This window comes from Corythoichthys intestinalis, chromosome 6, assembly GCF_030265065.1.
Source record: "Corythoichthys intestinalis isolate RoL2023-P3 chromosome 6, ASM3026506v1, whole genome shotgun sequence".
NCBI lineage: Eukaryota > Metazoa > Chordata > Actinopteri > Syngnathiformes > Syngnathidae > Corythoichthys > Corythoichthys intestinalis.
In genome coordinates, this window is record NC_080400.1 from 51,024,446 (window position 1) to 51,045,378 (window position 20,933).

General features: G+C 39.0%; 1 protein-coding gene across 1 annotated transcript in view; it reads right to left on the reverse strand.

Moving 5' to 3' along the window:
• Positions 1–20,662, reverse strand: part of LOC130917493 (cGMP-dependent 3',5'-cyclic phosphodiesterase) — a 384,643-nt gene extending 363,981 nt beyond the window's left edge. Inside the window, exon 1 of the mRNA XM_057838955.1 lies at positions 20,366–20,662. Coding sequence (XP_057694938.1) covers positions 20,366–20,424 — 59 coding nt within the window. The 5' untranslated portion in view covers positions 20,425–20,662. The remainder of the gene's footprint in view (positions 1–20,365) is intronic.
• Positions 20,663–20,933: the final 271 nt, after the last annotated feature.

The following is a 20,933-nucleotide window of genomic DNA, read 5'->3' on the forward strand; positions in this document are numbered from 1 at the left end:
TTGCGTCAACATGCATGTTAGTTTATGTACAAGCCTGCAACCTTTGAACATGGGCTGGTCACAGTTTACCACAGCAGGTATGCTTAGAATTACTTCTAGATGTCTCCGAACTAAGATGCTTAGGATTTGTTAGGTGAGCAAATAAAACGAACAATAAATGAAAAAATAATGAATTCTAAACACTTCACATATAAGTACTGTGTTACCCGAAAGAAATAGTCACTAAGAAAAGTAAGAAAACACATACCCGTGCATATACTAGCACAGAGGTCTCCGAACTGATCCTCATGGGCCACTGTGGGTCCTGGTTTTTGTTCCTACCAATCGAGCACAGACAGTTTAACCAATGAGGTTTTTGCAAAAACAAGCAGCACTTGACTGCAATCAACTCATTACACTTATAAGACATTAGATTGGTGAAAAGGTAAGTATTGTTTTGTTGGAATCAAATCCTGCACCCACAGCGGCCCTATGTGGAATATTGTGGAGACTCCTGCACTAACGGATAGGTTGCACTTTTTTACCGAAATTTTCACCCGATATGCTGTCTTTACTCACGGGCCATTGCCCTCATTAGGCCGCAAAACTGATAAAGCATACAACTTAGCATTAGCTACACCAACTGCACAGACAAGTTACGCTCACAATAATCTACAAATGTCTCATACAAAAAATACATCTCATACATCAACAAAAATGTGCACTGTACTGTAGACAAACAGTACTTACGAATAAAATTTGCCCAAGGAACGAATAAAGACAAACATCACGGCCAAAGCTCCAACTTTACACGTCGTACAGTCATCTTGGATTTCACAACAAACAATGTCGCCAAGCGACCTCAAAAGAGTGCTCTAGGAGAGTGCAAAAAAACCCTGCTCCTTTCATTACAAAAGGCAGACGACCTGGATGACTGGATGACACATTTAATGAGGAGATGAGATAAATGTGTGTAAGTGATAAGTATTTTGATGATGAGTCTTTCACTACAAAGTCACACCGTCTTAACGTGCAGAATTTGGTTCTGCATTGTCTTGCTGAAATAAGCAGGCCCATCCATTAAAAAACACGTTGCTTGGATGGGAGCATATGCTTCTCAAAAACCTGTATGTATCAATGGTGCCTTACTTAGATGTGTAATTTGCTATTGGCACTACCAAAGCCCCATACTAGAGCTGTTCGATCTTGGCTAAAAAGGAAATCATGATTCATTTCTCTCAAACCCGATTTTCCGATATCGATCACGATTTCTGGTCAAAATAATGACAAATATTCTGAATGTCTTCGATATAAACTTTTCTTTATCAGAACTGCATGTGACAGTGAATTTAACACAGAACAATCCCTTGGGATTTAGAGCATTTTATTTGTACAACAATATCATTATATCATTGAAGCGATGTTCTGTCACGACAGATCTCAGCTACTCTCCGCATTCACGACGCTAGATGGCGCCAGATATTCTTGAAGCGATGTTCTGTCATGACAGATCTCAGCTACTCTTTTTAGTTTAACCAGTTTGCATTATCTTATTGCAATGTTTTTCCTTATTCAGATTTGTTTAAAGACCACAGTTACAGTTAGACTTCACTTTGATGGTTAATTCAGTTATTGCAATTTTGTTGTTTTATCACAATAGATTGGTTTATCTACATTTCAAAAACCAGAAGCCATTTATTTACTAATGTGATTGCACTTTAGTTTGCATATTTAAATGTTTAGATATTAAGATTTGAAAGTGGCAAAATAACATGCTTTTTCTCTCAAATATATTGTTATATTCATTTGTTTTGGATGTACTGTAATTATTTTCTGTATAAAACTTAATTTGGTGTTCAAAAAGTTTTTTCAAACTTGAGTCTTGAAAAAGAGGGGGTCGTCATATAATCAGGGCCGTCTTATATTCGGGCCAATACTGCAATAATGAAAGAAGAAAGTGGATATACCAGTTGACACCAAATCAAGCATGAGAAAAGGTAGTCAGTCAGTCTGTAAAACAAATAGTATGTCAGCAAGTCAGTCTGTCAACCAGCTAGCCAGCCAGTCAGGTGAAGTTGGTAGGCAGCCAGGCTCAGGGTGATGTGCTGTCACATGTCTCTCTGATAATTTGCAAAAATGTTATTGCTGAGGGGACTTTGAACGCACCTAAGTTGTTAAAAAGGTTTACCTCAGAATTTATGTTTGCACTTTTTAAAAAAGTCTTTAAAAAATAATAATAATAATAATAAACTACTGCAAAACACACACACACACACACACACACACACAAACTGCTCAGGACCTTAATAGTTAAATTATTCAGTTTTAAATTTAGCAGGACAGATGTTATGGTACATAAAAATATGTACCTGATTAATTCAGTTTTGAGCAAAATAAATTAGTATAATATAATGATTATTAAAATATATATATATATATATATTTAAAAATCAGGCCGCCCGGCTCTACCCATGAGGTGTCCCTGATATTTTTTTCAGGGAGTTGGCCACCCTGTGTAGAACCTAAAACATGGGCAGTCAGACATGTTTGAAAAGTATGGACTGTCTGCACAGTATGCTAGGACAAAGCTGCAAGCCAAAATTATCAAATTCACAGATATTCTGATGTAAAGTTTCATACATTAGAAATGTACATAAAGTATTTTGCAGGAATAGTTTTTCTTTTACTTCATAGAACTAAAATAGATGATAGTTAGATGATAACAAGTCAAACCTTTTCAAAACTGGTGTTACATTGAATTTGTTTCTTTATGGACCAAGTGACAACAATTCACTAAGCCAGCCATGTCTGAGAGACAAAGTAATGAGAATAAAAAAAGATAAAAAGAAAAAGATACCTTGGATCCAAATCTTTTGTCACACACTTTGAAGAAAGACACTTTAACGAGCATACAATTACTGAAACTATCACAGCGTGGATTGGGAGATGAATGGACAAGCAGATCAAAAGGGGAAAACATTTCAATTAGGGCTGTTCTAGTATGCCCATCAGTCGGGAACCTGTGACACTATCAGTTGCCAGGCAACCTTCTCTTTGCATGAAACACCTGCCCTTTATGTATCAGACCATCCCTGCAACGTACTATTTGGATGAAACACCTGCCCTTCATTTCTCAAACTATCACAGCAACCTCTTTCTGTCAGCCTGTTGGACCTTCATGTCTAGCTGCTGGGATTTTATTAGCTGAAATTGGTACTAGAATGGAGAAATGACAAACAAGATGGATGGTTGCATCGAGCAATAAAGAAAGTGATAAACAGACGTGAGGTTTTGTCAAATTCGAAATGACAGCAGATGAGAAATTATACAATCCAAGGAGGCGGATGACATTCTATATGTTGATTATGCAAACGGTAACGTACGATCACAATTCATGAGTAATTTCTTTTCATCATTCAGGAGATGGATTGCATGGATTGCATAACACTGGCAAAATATTACATACTGCCTTAGATATTGTCATCACTTTTTTTAACCTGCGCAGTTCAGCTGCTTAAACCTGAGTTCTGCTTTTGCGTTGCGGTGACGGCGTAGCGACTATGGCATCAATGAGCATTCGATAGTTCTGCAGCAAGGAACGCGTTGCTCTGTAATTCACCGCCAAGCCACTAGAGGGGTGTGGCGTTGTGTTTGTACGGGACTCTTGTCGACTTCCTCTAGTTTTCTTCTGGTTACACAACAATGCCAACGGAGATGGATCACTTGAATGTGGATCTTCAGCTCATCAAATGTTGAGGCGTAGGCGACGAAGAACACATGAGATGCACTTTGACCCGCTCAGATTTCAAGACAAAAATAAAGTTACCATCTGCACCTGTTCAAAGAACAACACAGAAATGTCTAGCAATGACATTCATTCTTTCATCTTCTGAACCGCTTATCCTAATAAGGGTTGTGGGGGTGCTGAAGCCTATCTCACCTAACAACGGCCAGGAAGCAGGGTACACCCTGAACTGGTTTCTAGTAATGACAATGAGGCCTAAGAGTGGAAGTTCACAATTTTTTACATTAGGCTTAATCGCCGAGTTAGCGGAGGTTAGATTAGTCAGCGGAGTTGATTTCAACAAATTCCGGACAGTTTGTTAGTTATTTATGAATTTCAGGGCTCCAGAAAGACTAACCTAGCACGAGTCAATGGTTCCGTCCTAGCATGCCAATAACAAAAAACGATATTAACAGATCGAACATAGTCAAATAAATTCAAAATGAAGAGCGTTGTTCAAATACAGTGGGGCAAATAAGTATTTAGTAAACCACTAATTGTGCAAGTTCTCCCACTTGAAAATATTAGAGAGGCCTGTAATTGTCAACATGGGTAAACCTCAACCCTGAGGGACAGAATGTGGAGAAAGAAAAAAAAACAGAAAATCATATTGTTTGATTTTTAAAGAATTAATTTGCAAAAAATGGTGGAAAATAAGTATATGGTCAATACCAAAAGTTCATCTCAATACTTTGTTATGTACCCTTTGTTGGCAATAATGGAGGCCAAACGTTTTCTGTAACTCTTCACAAGCTTTTCACACACTGTTGCTGGTATTTTGGCCCGTTCCTCCATGCAGATCTACTACAGAGCAGGGATGTTTTGGGGCTGTCGTTGGGCAACACAGACTTTCAACTCGCTCCACAGATTTTCTATTGTGTTGAGATCTGGAGACTGGCTAGGGCACTCCAGGACCTTGAAATGCTTCTTACGAAGCCACTACTTTGTTGCCCTGGCTGTGTTTGGGATCATTGTCATGCTGAAAGACCCAGCCACGTCTCACCTTCAATGCCCTTGCTGATGGAAGGAGATTTTCACTCAAAATCTCTCGATACATGGCCCCATTCATTCTTTCCTTTACACAGATCAGTCATCCTGGTCCCTTTGCAGAAAAACAGCCCCAAAGCATGATGTTTCCACCCCCATGCTTCACAGTGTTGGTGTTCTTCGGATGCAATTCATTATTCTTTCTCCTCCAAACACGAGAACCTGTGTTTCTACCAAAAAGTTCTATTTTGGTTTCATCTGACCATAAAACATTCTCCCAGTCATCTTCTGGATCATCCAAATGCTCTCTAGCGAACCGCGGACAGGCCTGGACGTGTACTTTCTTCAGCAGGGGGACGCGTCTGGCAGTGCAGGATTTGAGTCCCTGGCGGCGCATTGTGTTACTGATAGTAGCCTTTGTTACTGTGGTCCCAGCTCTCTGTAGGTCATTCACTAGGTCCCCCAGTGTGGTTCTGGGATTTTTGCTCACCGTTCTTGTTATCATTTTGATGCCACGGTGTGAGAACTTGCATGGAGCCCCAAATCGAGGGAGATTATCAGTGGTTTTGTATGTCTTACATTTTCTAATAATTGCTCCCACAGTTGATTTCTTTACACCAAGTGTTTTACCTATTGCAGATTCAGTCTTCCCAGCCTGGTGCAGGTCTACAATTTTGTCTCTGGTGTCCTTCGACAGCTCTTTGGTTTTGGCCATAGTGGAGTTTGGAGTGTGACTGACTGAAGTTGTGGACAGGTGTCTTTTATACCGATATTTAGTTAAAACAGGTGCCATTAATACAGGTAACGAGTGGAGCCTCGTTAGACCTCGTTAGAAGAAGTTAGACCTCTTTGACAGCAAGAAATCTTGCTTCTTTGTAGGTGACCAAATACTTATTTTCCACTCTAATTTGGAAATAAATTCTTTAAAATAAAACAATGTGATTTTCTGGGGGGGGTTCCACATTCTGTCTCTCATGGTTGAGGTTTACCCATGTTGACAATTACAGGCCTCTCTAATCTTTTCAAGTAGGAGAACTTGCACAATTGCTGGTTGACTAAATACTTATTTGCCCCACTGTATCTATGTGGCCAAAACATAATCACACCTTTTCTGCGGGACTATTTTTTTTAGATGCGTAATGCGACCACAATAAAGAGGAGTGATTCAGCCACTCGTGCTCATGCGGCATTCGAGGAAGGTGGGAAGTCGGACTTGTCCCACTCGGACGGTACCAGTTGCGACCTCAAAGTGTTCCAAGCGTTTTTTTATTTTGGCCATCAAAAGACATGTAGTAGTGGAGGAAAAACGACAGCTGAGGTAAATAGACCACACTGCATACTGTCTTCTTTAGTTTTACTATTGACCGATTGCTTTTTGACGAGCAGAGCATTTTGTTGAGTGATGTCTGATTGAAGCAACTCATGAAGTCGGGTACTTTTTTTCTGACTTCACGACTAGGGCCCCCCAGTTCAAATTGCGTTCCAATTATATTTATCCCGGTCAGAGGTTGGAAAACTCTGTTTCCCCACCTTCCTCGAATGCAGTGCAAGTCTACGGGTCTCGACTGAAGAACGGCAACATAGTGAAATGTGCATTTAGAGGCTGTGGAAACAGACAAGAAATGGGCAAATAAGTTTCCACAAATTCCATATGAAGAACAAGGAACAATACAAACTGTTGATACTTGGCTACGACATAATTACACCGGTAGAAAAACTATCACTACGCTGGTGTTCATACTGTAGTTATTGACATGCAATGGTAAGTTTTATTAACTTCATCCTGAAAACATTGCCAACACTATTGATTGCACGGTGATTTTCATGCGTGCATATGTTGTGTTTTTATTGGCATGCTAGGATGGCCTCACTGACTCGGGCTAGCTTAGCCACGCCTTAATTTATAACTAACTAGACTGCTGGCCAAAAGTATTGGCGCCCCTGCGATTCAGTCAGATAATGCTCAATTTCTCCCAGTTAATGATTGCAATTACAAATGCTTTGGTTGTAGTATCTTACAAATGCTTTGGTTGTAGTATCTTTATTTGTTTTGCTTGCAATGAAAAAACACAAAAGAGAATGGGGAAAAACCTTAAATCATTATCATTTTACACAAAATCAAAAAATTGGCCGGACAAAAGTATTGACACCCTTTGAAAAATCACGTGATGCTTCTCTAATTTGTATAATTAACAGCACCTGTTACTTACATGTGGCACATAAAAGATGGTGGCAATAAGCAAATCACACTTGCAGCCAGTTAAAATGGATGAAAGTTGACTCAACCTCTGTCCTGTGTCTTTGTGTGTACCACATTGAGCATGGAGAAAGGAAAGAAGACCAAAGAACTGTCTGATGACTTGAGAAGCAAAATTGTGAGGAAGCATGGACACTCTCAAGGTTTCAAGTCCATCTCCAAAGATCTGAATGTTCCTGTGTATACCATGCGCAGTGTCATCAATAAGTTTAAATCCCATGGCACTGTGGCTAACTTTTACAGATGTGGACGGAAAGAACTTCAGTCATTTTCTAGGAAAAATTTTGCATTATCTGACAGAATTGCAGGGGTGCCAATACTTTGGGCCAGCAGTGTAACTGCACGGAATTTGTTGAAATTAACTCCACCGACTAATTAAACCCCCGCTACCTAGAAGATTAAGCCTAATGTAAAAAAAACAAACAAATCTGAACTACCCTTTAAATATCACAAAAAACATTCCACAAACAAATACCATGTTAAAAAGCAAGATGTCAAATCCAGTTTGTTGCTGTGCTTCTTGCCACATTGCATCATGTTTATTTCCATAATTTTCTCCAAGACAGTGAGCCCATCAAAGATCTGATCATATAGCCTATTGTACACTACATGAGGCATACATGGAAAAAATGCTTGATTTTATTAACTGTATGATGTGAAAATCTGAGTTATACATACCAATCACTGTAAATCACATGCAACTAGCAAGACACACTAGCTACTGTATATTTGCTAACAAACTCTCATTTAAAAGCATTCTTGCAGCTGATCATTTAATTACTGGGAAAAACTATACTTATGTACTACGGAAGCATACACATTTCAGAGACACACAGTTCAATGGAAACCTAAACATACTGTAAATACACAGGTGTGTGTCAACTGTCCATGCAGATAAGAAAGCTGACAAGAGCTTCTGGAGCCAAAGCCTGGGTCCCTGGAAGCTGTCAAGCTAATTTCCTTGTGACACCTCCAGAACCCCCACCCCTTCACACACACGCATGCAACAGATTATTAATCTATTTTATTACCTTACCTTGTTCTTGCCGTTTTAACTGTATAATCATTACTTATTTATTTGCTCTTGGCTAAACACAGCAATAAATCTATGTAATATTTACCATAGCCAAACTGTAATGGTCACATATTTACTCGGAAGATGTGCAAGATAATAATTTCATGTTGGGCTAGCTGTATTTGTGTTGAGTCCACATTACAATTTACAAAATGATAGAATAGACTTCTGTCAAATACTAACGAAAGCCTAAGTTTTGTTGAAATGTTGACATTCTGAGGAAAAGCGTGCAAACAAATTGACGTTTGTCTCCGCCTTTTCTTTCACTTACAGTATCTGCCTCTTCCGGCTCTGTCACTTTTCTCTCTCTGAATATTTTAGTATTGATGAGGCCATTACTGAAGATAACGCGCCTATGTCAGCATCTTTTCCTTCTACTGTCAGATTGACACAGAAATATATGCCCACTCATCTGGCATCAGGTTACAACTGCTGCTGCTGCTGCTGCTGCTGCTGCTGCTGCTGCTGCTTATTCAAAATGTTTGTCTGTGTATGAGTAAGGAGGGAGGAAGAGGACTTCCTGGCACTAATCCAGTGAATAATGATATTTTATTAGGCCTTTTATATATGAGGTCATACTGGTCACTGGTTGGCTGCTAAAATGATGACCACATACACATTTTAACCCTTTCAGTGACAGTGGTCACTACATTGGACAGCTATTCAAAAGTTGACATGTAAGACGTTTAACCCTTTATGGAACAAGTAAATATTTTTGGTCATGTTAAAAAAAATACTTTTTTTGGACACTCGCTACTTTTAAGTATTTATAAGGCTAGTGACAATTGTTGGTCATTAAAAAAAATGTATTAGCAAGTCTTTTTATAAATTATTATTATCATTCTATTTTTTTCATATTTTTTTAAAATTAAATAAATGTGAAGCGCTTTGGGCATGGCCATGTAGATAAATGCGCTTTATAAGTACTCTCCATTTACCATATAAATTAATACAATGTAAATAAAAGCTAAAATATTGAAAATAAAATGAATAAAAATAGAAATACACTAAGCAACACTGACGATTTGTTTTTATAGGACAGTAGTATGAAAAAGTATCTGAACCTTTGATAATTTCTAACATTTCTGCATAAAATCACAATCAAATGTGATCTTATATTTGTCAAAATCACACAGATGTAAAAACAGTGTCTGCTTTAATTAAAACCACCCAAACATTTATAGGTTTTCGTGTTTTAATGAGGATAGCATAAAAACAATGACAGAAGGGGGAAAAATAAGTAAGTTAACTCTCTGCCTAAGGAGACTAAAAGAGCAGGTGAAACCAATTTTTACCAAACAGTTTAAGTCAGGTGTGTGCCCAATCACTGTTGAGTGGTTTAAAGCTGCCCTGCCCACTATAAAACACACACCTGGTATGAACTGTCTTGATGAGAAGCATTGTCTGATGTGCGTCATGGCTCAGTCAAAAGAGCTGTTTGAAGACCGGCAATCAAGGATTGTTGATTTGTATAAAGCTGGGAAAGGATATAAAACCATCTCTAAAAGTCTGGATGTTCATCAATCGACAGTCAGAGAAGTTGTCTACAAATGGAGAGAGTTTGGCACTGTTGCTTCTCTCCCAAGGAGTGTCTGTCCACAAAATATGACGACAAGTTTTCAGCGCAGAATGCTCAGAGAGGTAAAAAAGATACCTAGGGTGTCTGCTAAAGACTTGCAGAAATCACTGGCACAGTCCAATATCTCTGTGCACACATCAACTATATGTAAAACTATGTCCAAGAATGGTGTTCATGGGAGGACTCCACAGAGGAAGCCTCTGCTGTCTAAAAAAAAACATTGTTGCTCGTTTAATGTTTGCAAAAAAAGGCACTTGGACACTCCACAGAACTTTTGACAAATTATTTTGTGGATTTGTGAAACCAAAGTTGAATTGTTTGGGAGTAACCCACAATGTCACGTGTGGAGGAAAAATGGAAAAGCTCACCAACATGTACACCTCATCACTGTGAAGCATGGTGGAGGGAGCATCATGATTTGGGGCTGTTTTACTGCCTCAGGGCCTGGTCAAGTTCAACTTCAACTTCAGAATGGTTTCAGAAGAACAAAATACACATTCTGCAGTGGGCAAGTCAAAGTCCAGACTTGAACCTCATTGAGATGCTGTGGCATGACCTAAAGACACCGATTCATGCCAGACATCCCAGGAATCTAACTGAACTACCGCAGTTTTGTAGAGAAGAATGGGCCAAGATTAGTCCTGATCGATGTGCCACACTGATCTGCAGCTACAGGAAGCGTCTGGTTGAAGTTATTGCTGCCAAAGGAGGGTAACAAAATAATAATTGCATACTATCCTCATTAATATTCGAAAACCTATAAATGTTTGGGTGGTTTTAGTTAAAGCAGACACCGTTTTTTTCATCTATGTGATTTTGATAAAGGTCAGATCACATTTGTGATTTTATGCAGATATGTGAGAAATTCCATAAGGTTCAAATACTTTTTCATACCACAGTATTTAACCTATTGCATGCCATTGACGGTGATGAATGTCCAATATACTTTGACTGGAAGAGGCAAATGGTTGTTCGTTTATTCGCCCATCCCAGTCAAAATGGATTGGACATCTAGCACAGCCAATGAATTAAATGGGTCCCCTGTAAGAATGAATAATAATAATAATAATGAAGTCATTATTCGTGCATGAAAGGGTTAATTGAACTGAAGTAGCCAACAAATGAGCGATCCAGGGATTGATGATAAGCATGTGTATGATTCATAAAATCGCAGTGATGCATCAATATTCGTGTATATAATAAATAGATAGAATTATAAATATGTTGTAAAAAAAGACAATTATTACAACAGAGAGTAATAGCCTAGCTTGGTAACAAAATATGCTTTAAATGAGCTGTTTCCCCCCATACCATATGCATCTCATGAAATATTCAAACGGTGTATAGGCTGTTGGGATTCCCAACACAGTGCATGTACGTAACATTGGCTGATAAGTAGTACAACAGCATTATTCTTTGTGACCTTTTATGTCTTAAAGTCAAAGCAACTCATGCTCAAGGAGAGCAGGTAAGATCACATACTGAAACTAATTGTAATGTCAGACTTGGCACATTTCATGATTGTTCAGGAAATCTGCTCAGTGAGGTGGGAGCTAAGGGAGGTTGGGTGCTGAAATGTAATAGTGAGCAACCCCCAAAATGTGCAAGCAAAACTAGGACAGCTCAACAAAACCACAAGGGGTTATTGAAAAATCCTAGAATAGAGACATCGAACCACATTATGAGGATGCCTCATAAGCATACAGTATTTACAGAGTGTGAAAGGCATTTGATCAGCCTCACACTTTGATCGCGACAGCTCACCTGAATCACAGCAGATGCCTCCATTCATTTTGGAGCAGGTGCTTCACAGGAGAATTTCAAGCAGCAAGAATTGCATTTGCCCACATAATGTTAAACACGTTGCCTTGACATTATGAATGTGCCTCTGGGGAAGAACAGGCCAAGCTAACAATAATGTAAAAATAAATAAAAAATAAACACCAACCGCTCCACAAATGACAGCATAGATTGATTATGTCATACTGCACCCACTAGGACATTCTGGCCATTGCATTGATAGAAATTGAAAACTAAATTAATATTTGAGTTTGCACTTAACATTACCCACTCTTCGTTCAAAGACAACTTCCAAAAATTTTTTGGGTGTGTATCCTTCATTGCCTATTTACAGTATACAGAAAATAACACTGCTAGAAAAGGCCTTGTATGTAATATATTTTGGTTCACCCTGAAAATGTTTGAGAGTATGGGGTTCAGGTCAGGCTGCAAGCAAGTTCATTGTTTGCAGACCCTGTTATTGTGTAGTGAGGCAGAGTAATGATAGAACTTGCCTAAACGCTTTGCATAAAAAGATGCAGAATTCGAATTAAACTCGCAGCTACCTCCAACAGCACTCCCAAAAATAAGTCTTCTTTAATGTCTCCTCAGGACAGCAAAAGCCCCCAAAAACCGCCGACCCAACTTCTGTAGCTGCCTACAAGCCAACCACGCCTCTTCTTTCAATAACTGCAAAACAATAACAATCGTAGCACACATACTATAATATTTTCTTTAGCGCAGTTTCATTAAATTAGCTCAAACATATCTATGCATTCAGATGGAAACCCAACCAATGATTAGTGAACTGAAGCGATGTTTCACAGTCATTTTGTAAACACTGTCATCAGTACAGCATGTATTGTTAGAGCTCGTAATGCTTGGCATACTTGCGCCTTGAAGCTACAGACCTCATCACTCACTGGGACCACCATTGCAATACTATCTATATCTCTCATTCATTTAATGCTGAGTTGTTCTGAGTGCACTATGGTGTTCTTGTCATTTATGACACTTGCTATGTCCAATGAACAAACTTGTTGGTATTGTGTGACACACTGTCTTTCTATTGTGTGTAGGAACAAATCGTAGGACCAGTGTAAGACATGCCACACTGAAATGTAACATAGTGTGACAGTCACACTATCCGCAATCAAGACAAAACACTTGGCCGAGGCAGTGAAGGCTTGCCTTCGACTTGTCTATCGGGTCAAAATTGGGGTTATTTTTGTCATGTAAGCTCGGCATTAGGCAGTGCATAAATTATCTGCGGTTTGAGTCAGTGTTTGTAACAAACCACGTTATGTTTGTTTTGGGCGTCAGACATGACTTTCACACATTACCATATGACAGGAAAAAAATGACAAGTCGCAATCTCATAGACCAAATAACAGGTATGGACTACTAAATTTAAACAGAAAGCAAAGCAGAAAAAGATCACAGGAGGCAACTCAGAAAAAGGTTAAATATTTATTAAGATAACAAATGTTATTACATGATGACTGAATAAGGATATAAAGTAAAGATGCATGAAAACAGCTTTATAAATGTCAGGGACGCGGGCAGGCAGGCAGGATGTGTGGACCCAATTGCAGGCAAACAAAAAGCGAGGCAGATAGGGCGGTGCAAAAAATGATTTAATTAAGGCCGACAGAAAAAACAAAGTACAAACCAAAACTGAGGTGATTCCAAAAACACAGCAGCAAAGAAAACTCAGGTTACTAACAAAAGGCTGGGTATCAAAAAACTTACTTGGAACACGAGGGCTTGGAGAGACATAGACGCTGACACTGACATAGACAATGACGCAACAAGGAGTGACAGAAACTGGGTCATTATATACGCAGACAAGGGGTAACGAGACGAGGAACAGCTGGGTAACACAGGTGGATGCAGATTGCAGGATACACTGGGAAAAAACACACATGTGAGAGCAATGGGTAATCACAGGGACAAGTCACACAAGGAGAAACCAAACACAAAACCTAACAATAAATTCTCAACAGAGAACCATTCTTTTTTTTTTTTTTTTTTTATTTCTCTACAGCAGCTCGGCAAGCATTCCGAATAACTTGTATTTAAAATTTACTCCGTTTATTTATGGTCCAGTACATAAACAACTCCCTACAGTATGTTTTTAATGGCGCATTTACACTACCCACACAAAATATATGTATCACTTGAACCATTTTGAAGTGCAAAAGCTTGCACTGTGTTTTGATCATGAACAAATATAGCAGTTGAATATAAGATCACTTTTTTGCTCTTGTAATGCTACACCTTTGAGTCCAAGAATTGAAACCTCACAGTAAGTACAGATAACAAATTCAATAAAGAATCAGGACATACTGTTCATCCTCCTTGCTACCCCTGACTTCTGTGGTTAACCAAATTGACTACTGTCGTTTAAAACCCTTTATGAACAAAGTGTTGATGTACTGTATGGCATTGGTGTGAAACTCTGGCCCGCGGGCCATATTTGGCCTGCAGTGTAATTATATTTGGCCCGCGAAGCAATTTCAATTAATATTAAAGCTGGCCTGCCAGTATTACACAGCGGCAGCGTTGTAATCCCACATTCACCGCTTATACTACAAATCCCATGATGCTCTGCTGAAACAACGCGACAGAGGCAGACACTCCCCCTCCTCTGTTTCAGTAGCGTCTATGGCAGCGGTCATGGATGTATTAAGAAGGTAGTGATCCGTCTTCGTGCAAATTCCTTCGGCTAAAACCCCCGGTGGACTCCGTATCCCTGTTCCTCTCCCCCGGACCACACTGCAACCTCATACTACAGCTGTCACTTTGTTACCCAACCAAGAAAAGGCGAAAAGAAAGGCAGAAAATAGAACTTTTTTGGACAGGAGGGAGATGGCTCAATTGCTCTCCATGTTTGCTAGCACTTACTTATGTGAGCAACTTTTCTCCTCAGTGAAGATGACCAAAACATTTCACAGGAGACGTCTGACTGACGAACACCTTTGTTCGATAATGAAGGTTTCCTCAGCTCAAACCCTGAGCCTCGACATTGATGAACTGGCATCCATGAAAAGATGCCAGGTGTCTCGCTTGGGCACATCACAGTAGATCAGTGTGTCGCAAAATGAGTAGTAAACACATTTTATATCCACTTTTTCTTGCGACCCCAAGGCCTGAATGGTTGATTTATTCATAGTTATGTTTTTGTTTTTTTTTCATATGTTTTAGCCTGTGTAAGAAGCTAATTTTGACATTTATCTCTGAAGGTTGCAAACACAAAGGAGGCATTCAATTTTTTTTTTTTAATTATTCAATATGCCATTGATATTTTTTTTTAATTGTCATTATATTACTATTGTTATTATTAGTAGTATTATTGGCAACTCGATTTGGCATGCCTGTACTTTTAAGTTATATAAGCTTTGCTTATTCAATAGTCATTGTTAAATAAAAACTTGTTTGGTTCCATATTAAAAGGTACATTTGTTCAACCTTGGCCCGCGACTTTGTTAAATTAAAAATTTTGGCCTTCTGTGAATTTGAGTTTGAAACCCCTGCTATATGGGAATGGTTGAAGCTTGAGGGGCTCGTACGTGTGCAATCTTGGAAAGCAAAGACGTACAAAGATTTAAATAGATTTTTCAAGGTTTTGAAGTACCTAGCTATGTATTTATTTTTCTGATGACTTTTCTGGTACTTCAAAAAGAGGCAGTACAACTAATGCTCTTCCATTAGATGGCAGAATGCGCAGCAAACCTGTGGATCCACCAGTTGCCCCTTATGAAGCCAAAAGAAAATCATGGTGTGAAGATTTGTGTCCGAGTGAACATAACCATAATTATCAGTTAGTCCTTTTTAGAGTAATTAAGAATACAGCATTATTATCCCAGTTATTAAATTTATTTTTGTTGAATGGTATACTGAGAGGTCTATTATTGTAAAGTAACCTGTAATAACCCAAATTGCCTGTAAACACGAGGCTGTACAGTTAAAAATAAAAAATACTAAACTTATCTAAAAACATCTGTAATTTTTTTCCAGTTATTTTTTACCAATCTAACGTAACAGTCACTTGATGTCAGCAAAGCATGGCACACATTGTACAAATACCATAGGAGTTTAGTCATCACTAGCTAGATATTAAACATGTGGCTATGTAATGGGATTTTTTTCTCTCGCGCTTCTCATTATGAATAGTCCTACTGTAATTCGTCAAGAAAGAGCAGATCTAGTTTGGTGCAGATAAGCCCCCACATTGTACTCTTGGACTCTTCTTTTTCTTCAATCTTTTTTTTTCGTGTCTTTTTTAAAGACACACTTTAACAAAGCTCACAGTGTGAGTATTTTTGCTCCCTCTATTATGCCTTTATTCACAAATTCAAGGTCATTCATTTAACTCAGTGACCATTGACAGCACGCGACATCAGGCCCAGAGTGGCTCATCAGGAGGACCGGGACACTTCCCGGTGGACCGACCTGACATTTGGGCCGGTCGTAATATACATTTTTAATGAAGGTGTTGTGGTGACCCTTTATTACATGATATAATTCACCCACAGATCTTGTATTTATAGTTGGCCGAGCGCGTTACCGGCTATATCACAGTCACGTGACAGAAACTTAAGAGCCGTGCGCGTTCCGGCTTAGTTCAGAGTTCACAGAGAGAGTATATAGAGAGTATATAGAGAGATAGAGATAGAGAGAGATAGAGAGAGAGAGAGAGAGAGAGAGAGAGATGGACAAGCCCCTGCGTGGTGTGTACCACCGACAAATTGAGGAGGTAGCTGACATGGGGAAAAACATACCAGTGGCTGGAAAAGGCCGGACTGAAAGACAACACGGAGGCACTGATCATGGCAGCACAAGAACAGGCCCTTAACACAAGAGCAATAGAGGCTGGGGTCTATCACACCAGACAGGACCCCAGGTGCAGGCTATGCAAAGAGGCCCCTGAGACAGTCCAGCACATCACAGCAGGGTGTAAGATGCTAGCAGGCAAGGCATACACGGAACAACATAACCAGGTAGCAGGCATAGTGTACAGGAACATCTATGCCGAGTACGGACTGGAGACCCCGAGTCAAGTTGGGCGACACCTCCGAAGGTGGTCGAGAACAACCGAGCCAAGATCCTGTGGGACTTCCAGATCCAGACAGACAAACTGGTGATGGCCAACCAGCCTGACATAGTGGTGGTGGATAAACATCAGAAGACATCAGTGGTGATAGATGTAGCAATCCCGAGCGATAGCAAGATCAGGAAAAAAGAACATGAAAACTTGGAGAAATATCAAGGGTTGAAGGAAGAGTTGGAGAAAATGTGGGGAGTGAAGCCAAGAGTGGTGCCAGTAGTGATCGGGACACTAGGGGCAGTAACCCCCAAGCTGGGTGCATTGCTCCAACAGATACCAGGACCCAGTGACGTGCGGTCAGGGGAGGCAGGGGAGGCAGAGCCTCACCTGTCATCATGACAAAAAAATAATTATAGCATCAAATTTATATTAATATTTGTCCATTGCTCTTTATTATAATGTTTCCAGATACGTTTATTTGACCTGATTTTCCAGAGTCTGGCTAATGTCTTTAACCCTTAAAGTTTAATGTTTGTTAGCGACATATTTAGTTTTGCTGATGGGAAATAAAACCGCAGAGAAAAGGCACAGGTTGCGGCAGATAGTACTCTGCCGCACTGAAAGGGGGCATACGTGAAACTGGACTTTCCGTCAAAAGTGGACGCGATTAACACAACACCCGAGCTAAAAGGTTTGCTTCAAACTACAGGACAGAAGATAACTCGCGCTTTTCAAACGGACTGGTACACCTGAAAAGACTGGTTATGTGGCTGTCCTTCGAAAAATCGCCTTTGCTATTTTCACTGCCTTTTCTTCTAAACTTGTGCCAATGTCTGGACTAACACGAGATATTGTGACATTAAAAAACTACCACGAAGCCTCAGCAAACATGAGAGCTCGACCACTCACATTCAAAGCCTGATTGCTTTAAAAACTTTTGGAAGCTCAAGGATCGATTTGCATCCATTAGCATCCACAATGCTAAGGTAAAGGAAAACCAAAAGAGTTTGAAAGACCTCATTAATGCAACCTGCACCCTAGCTAAACAGGAGTTAACATTTCGTGGTAACGATGAGCGTGTAAGCTCTTCTAAACGTGGCATATATGTAGAACGATTACATGGTTTTGCTGAGAAAGATGAAAGGTTAGCTAGACATTTGGACACATCCACTGTGTTTTCTGGCTTGTCAAATAGAACACAGAACGATCTAATTGAAGCAATCCTCTCCATTGAGGCAGAGAGATTTTTTAAAGTAAAGGAAAATAAGGAGGACTTTTACAAAAAGGGCGTAGGTTTGCATAGGGACGGTAGGGACATAACACTACCAACTTTTCAGGATGCTAAAATTGTCCCCACCAACTTTTAAGCAACATTACCTTTTTTGCATGATATAATGTTCAGTTATATAGAGAATTTAGATCTTTCAATAGTTCCATATGTTGTAAGGATAGAATTGACCCTACCATTATTAAGTGAGTTATTTTCATTATGTTTATGTTTGCTAATAAAAACCAGACATTTATTCAGGAAGTTTTCAAAATGTTTCTTTAGTATTTTTTGAAAACAAAGGTTTGAATCAAACAGTGTATCATCTGAACCAATGTACGTAAAAGTTATTATCAGTAGATAAGGATTTATTTTGCATTGATCGTTTTGCCTATTAATTAATTAGGTTCATATACATGAGAAATGTGGCCCTTTGCCCCCTTCATCCAATCTGTTTGGTCTTATTAATGTCCCGTCCCCAGCAACAAGTGTACTACATGCAGGTTATGCTGTTATATCGTCCCTACGAATGTTGAGACCAAACCTATGCCCTCCCAAAGTAACGGCGGTTTTTGTGGTGAAGGACAGGCACTAGACCACAAACAGTTTTCATTTCAATCTTATAAAAAAAATTAAAAAATTTAAAAAAGGCCTTAGACTAAGAAAAATACAATAGAATATTTAAAAATAAATTTTGGCCCTAAATATTCTTTGTTTTTCTTTTCACACTTCCTGTTTAGCAATCTGTAATAAATTGATTAAAGTATCAGAATTAAAAGTTTTAAAAACAACTGAATATTTCACTAAAGGTCAGAATTGAATTATGTGGTTTTGTACACCACTCTTTACTCTCATTTATTTTGCATGAATTATAGAATTGCGACGGCCAACACACTGAGGGTTTAGAGCAAATGCATGTTATTTTCTTACTTTTACGTATCGATAATATGTACCGTGTGTGCGTGTTTTGTGAAGAATGCTGATGAGATATGAAATAACCATTAGCCAGTTGAATAAGCTACCCTTTTTGGTTTATATATTTGGAAATCTGACACTAAAGGAGTCAGTGCCTCACCAACCATGAACCTCACCGCACATCACTGCCAGAAACAACGTCCGACGTCTCCATTCAGAAGAGCGCAATCCTAGGGACAGCTAAGATTCTGCACAGGACCCTCAAGCTCCCAGGCCTCTGGTAGAGGACCCGAGCTTAAAAGGAGAGACCATACCGCCCGGGTGGGCGAGACGACGATTTTATTTATATAATTATAATAATTATAAAATTTTACAAATCTTAATAAAAAGAAAACATTAGGAGGGGTATTAATATAAAATTTCTATAACTTGTACTAACATTTTTCTTTTAAGAACTACAAGTCTTTCTATCCATGGATCGTTTTAACAGAATGTATAATGCCATCTTGTTGATTTATTGTTATAATAAACAAATACAGTCCTTATGTACCGTATGTTGAATGTATATATCCATCTTGTGTCTTATCTTTCCATTCCAACAATAATTTACAGAAAAATATGGCATATTTTATAGGTGGTTTGAATTGCGATTAATTACGATTAATTAATTTTTAAGCTGTAATTAACTCGATTAAAAATTGTAATCGTTTGACTGCCCTTATATATATATATATATATATATATATATATATATATATATATATATATATATATATATATATATATATGTGTTATTATTATTACTCCAACTATTAATATTATTATTATTATCGATGTACTGTAATCATTATGATCAGTACAGTTGTTGTAGGGAAGTAAAATTTTTGGAGTGAATTGGGGGTGGGACACAAAAAAAAGTTCGGCTTCTTTCCACTCCTTTTTGAGCTACACGTGTATGTATTGGTATTATTTCTGTTACAATCATCATTACTGTTTTATTTATTTATTTATTTTTCCATACTTGTTGTTTTTTGTTGTTGTTGCTCGAAATAATAATCAATCAATCAATCAAAATAAGCTGCACACAGACTACTTTTCATTGTGTCAGTGTTATTTTGTCAGTGCTGTCCCATGAAAAGATATACTTAAATATCTGCAGAAATGCAAGAGGTGTACTCACTTGCACTGTAATATAAAAAAAAAAAATACAATAAATAATATAAAAATAATTGCTCATATTTATTTTTTTAAATGAACAAAAATATTTACTTGCTCCATATAGTTTTAAATGTCTTAAGTGTCAACTTTTGAATAGCTGTCCACGGCAGTGACCACTGTCCCTGAAAGAGTAACATTAGGCCAACTGATATTGAATCTTTAGCCGATACGTAAAAGTTAATCTTAATATTGAACTAGAGTGAAAAACCTGCTGGACTCCCGGGAGTGATAAAGTCACATAGCAGACGCTGTGGGAATATTTGAGGGATCATAGTGATGAGGACTTACAGGGCTGACAGCTGCCCTCACAGCTCACATGGAGCTGCTGTCAAGGGGAATAATGACAGGCTGTTTAAAGTGAACCCTCACTTCAACACCACCGCTACCACCACCACAAGGGGCCATGTGCCTTCTCCACGGGCCAGTCTGAGGAAGTAGCAGCGACACACAAACACACACGTAGTGGCTGACTTACATGTCGGTGGATGGCGGTTGGCTACGGCAGAGCAGCGCGTGTCCACACGCTTGTCCCATGGCGCATCCTGCCTCGCCACCCCGCTTGACCCAAAACAGCTGCAGTCGCGGAGGGGGAAGTAAGGGATGGATGGTCGATCAGCTTGTGTGTCGTCCTCGCTTTGTCGCCTCTCCGTCCACTCTTTCTCAGGGGCTGCCGTCCCTCCAGCACGGGGAACGGATGGTTAGTCGAGACCGGTTTACTGATACTTGAACGCTTAAGCAGGAGGACATCATGAGGAGAGAGAGATAGAGGTTGAGCGAGAGAGGAGAGGGAGTGGGAGAGACGTTCACGGCAACGTGGACGCGTCAACAAACCCCCACTCGAATGTCAAATCTGAGCCATCCACTTTGCTTAGATATTAAAAAAAATAAATAAATAAATAAATTAAAAAAAAAAAAAAACGCCACGCACACGCAGACAAGAGCCTCCTCGAGCTAATTCATGAGTGGAACTGAAAAGTGTGATTATTCCAATTTCCTGTAATCCTATATAAACAAATATGGGTCAGGATTGGAACATCTCGCGC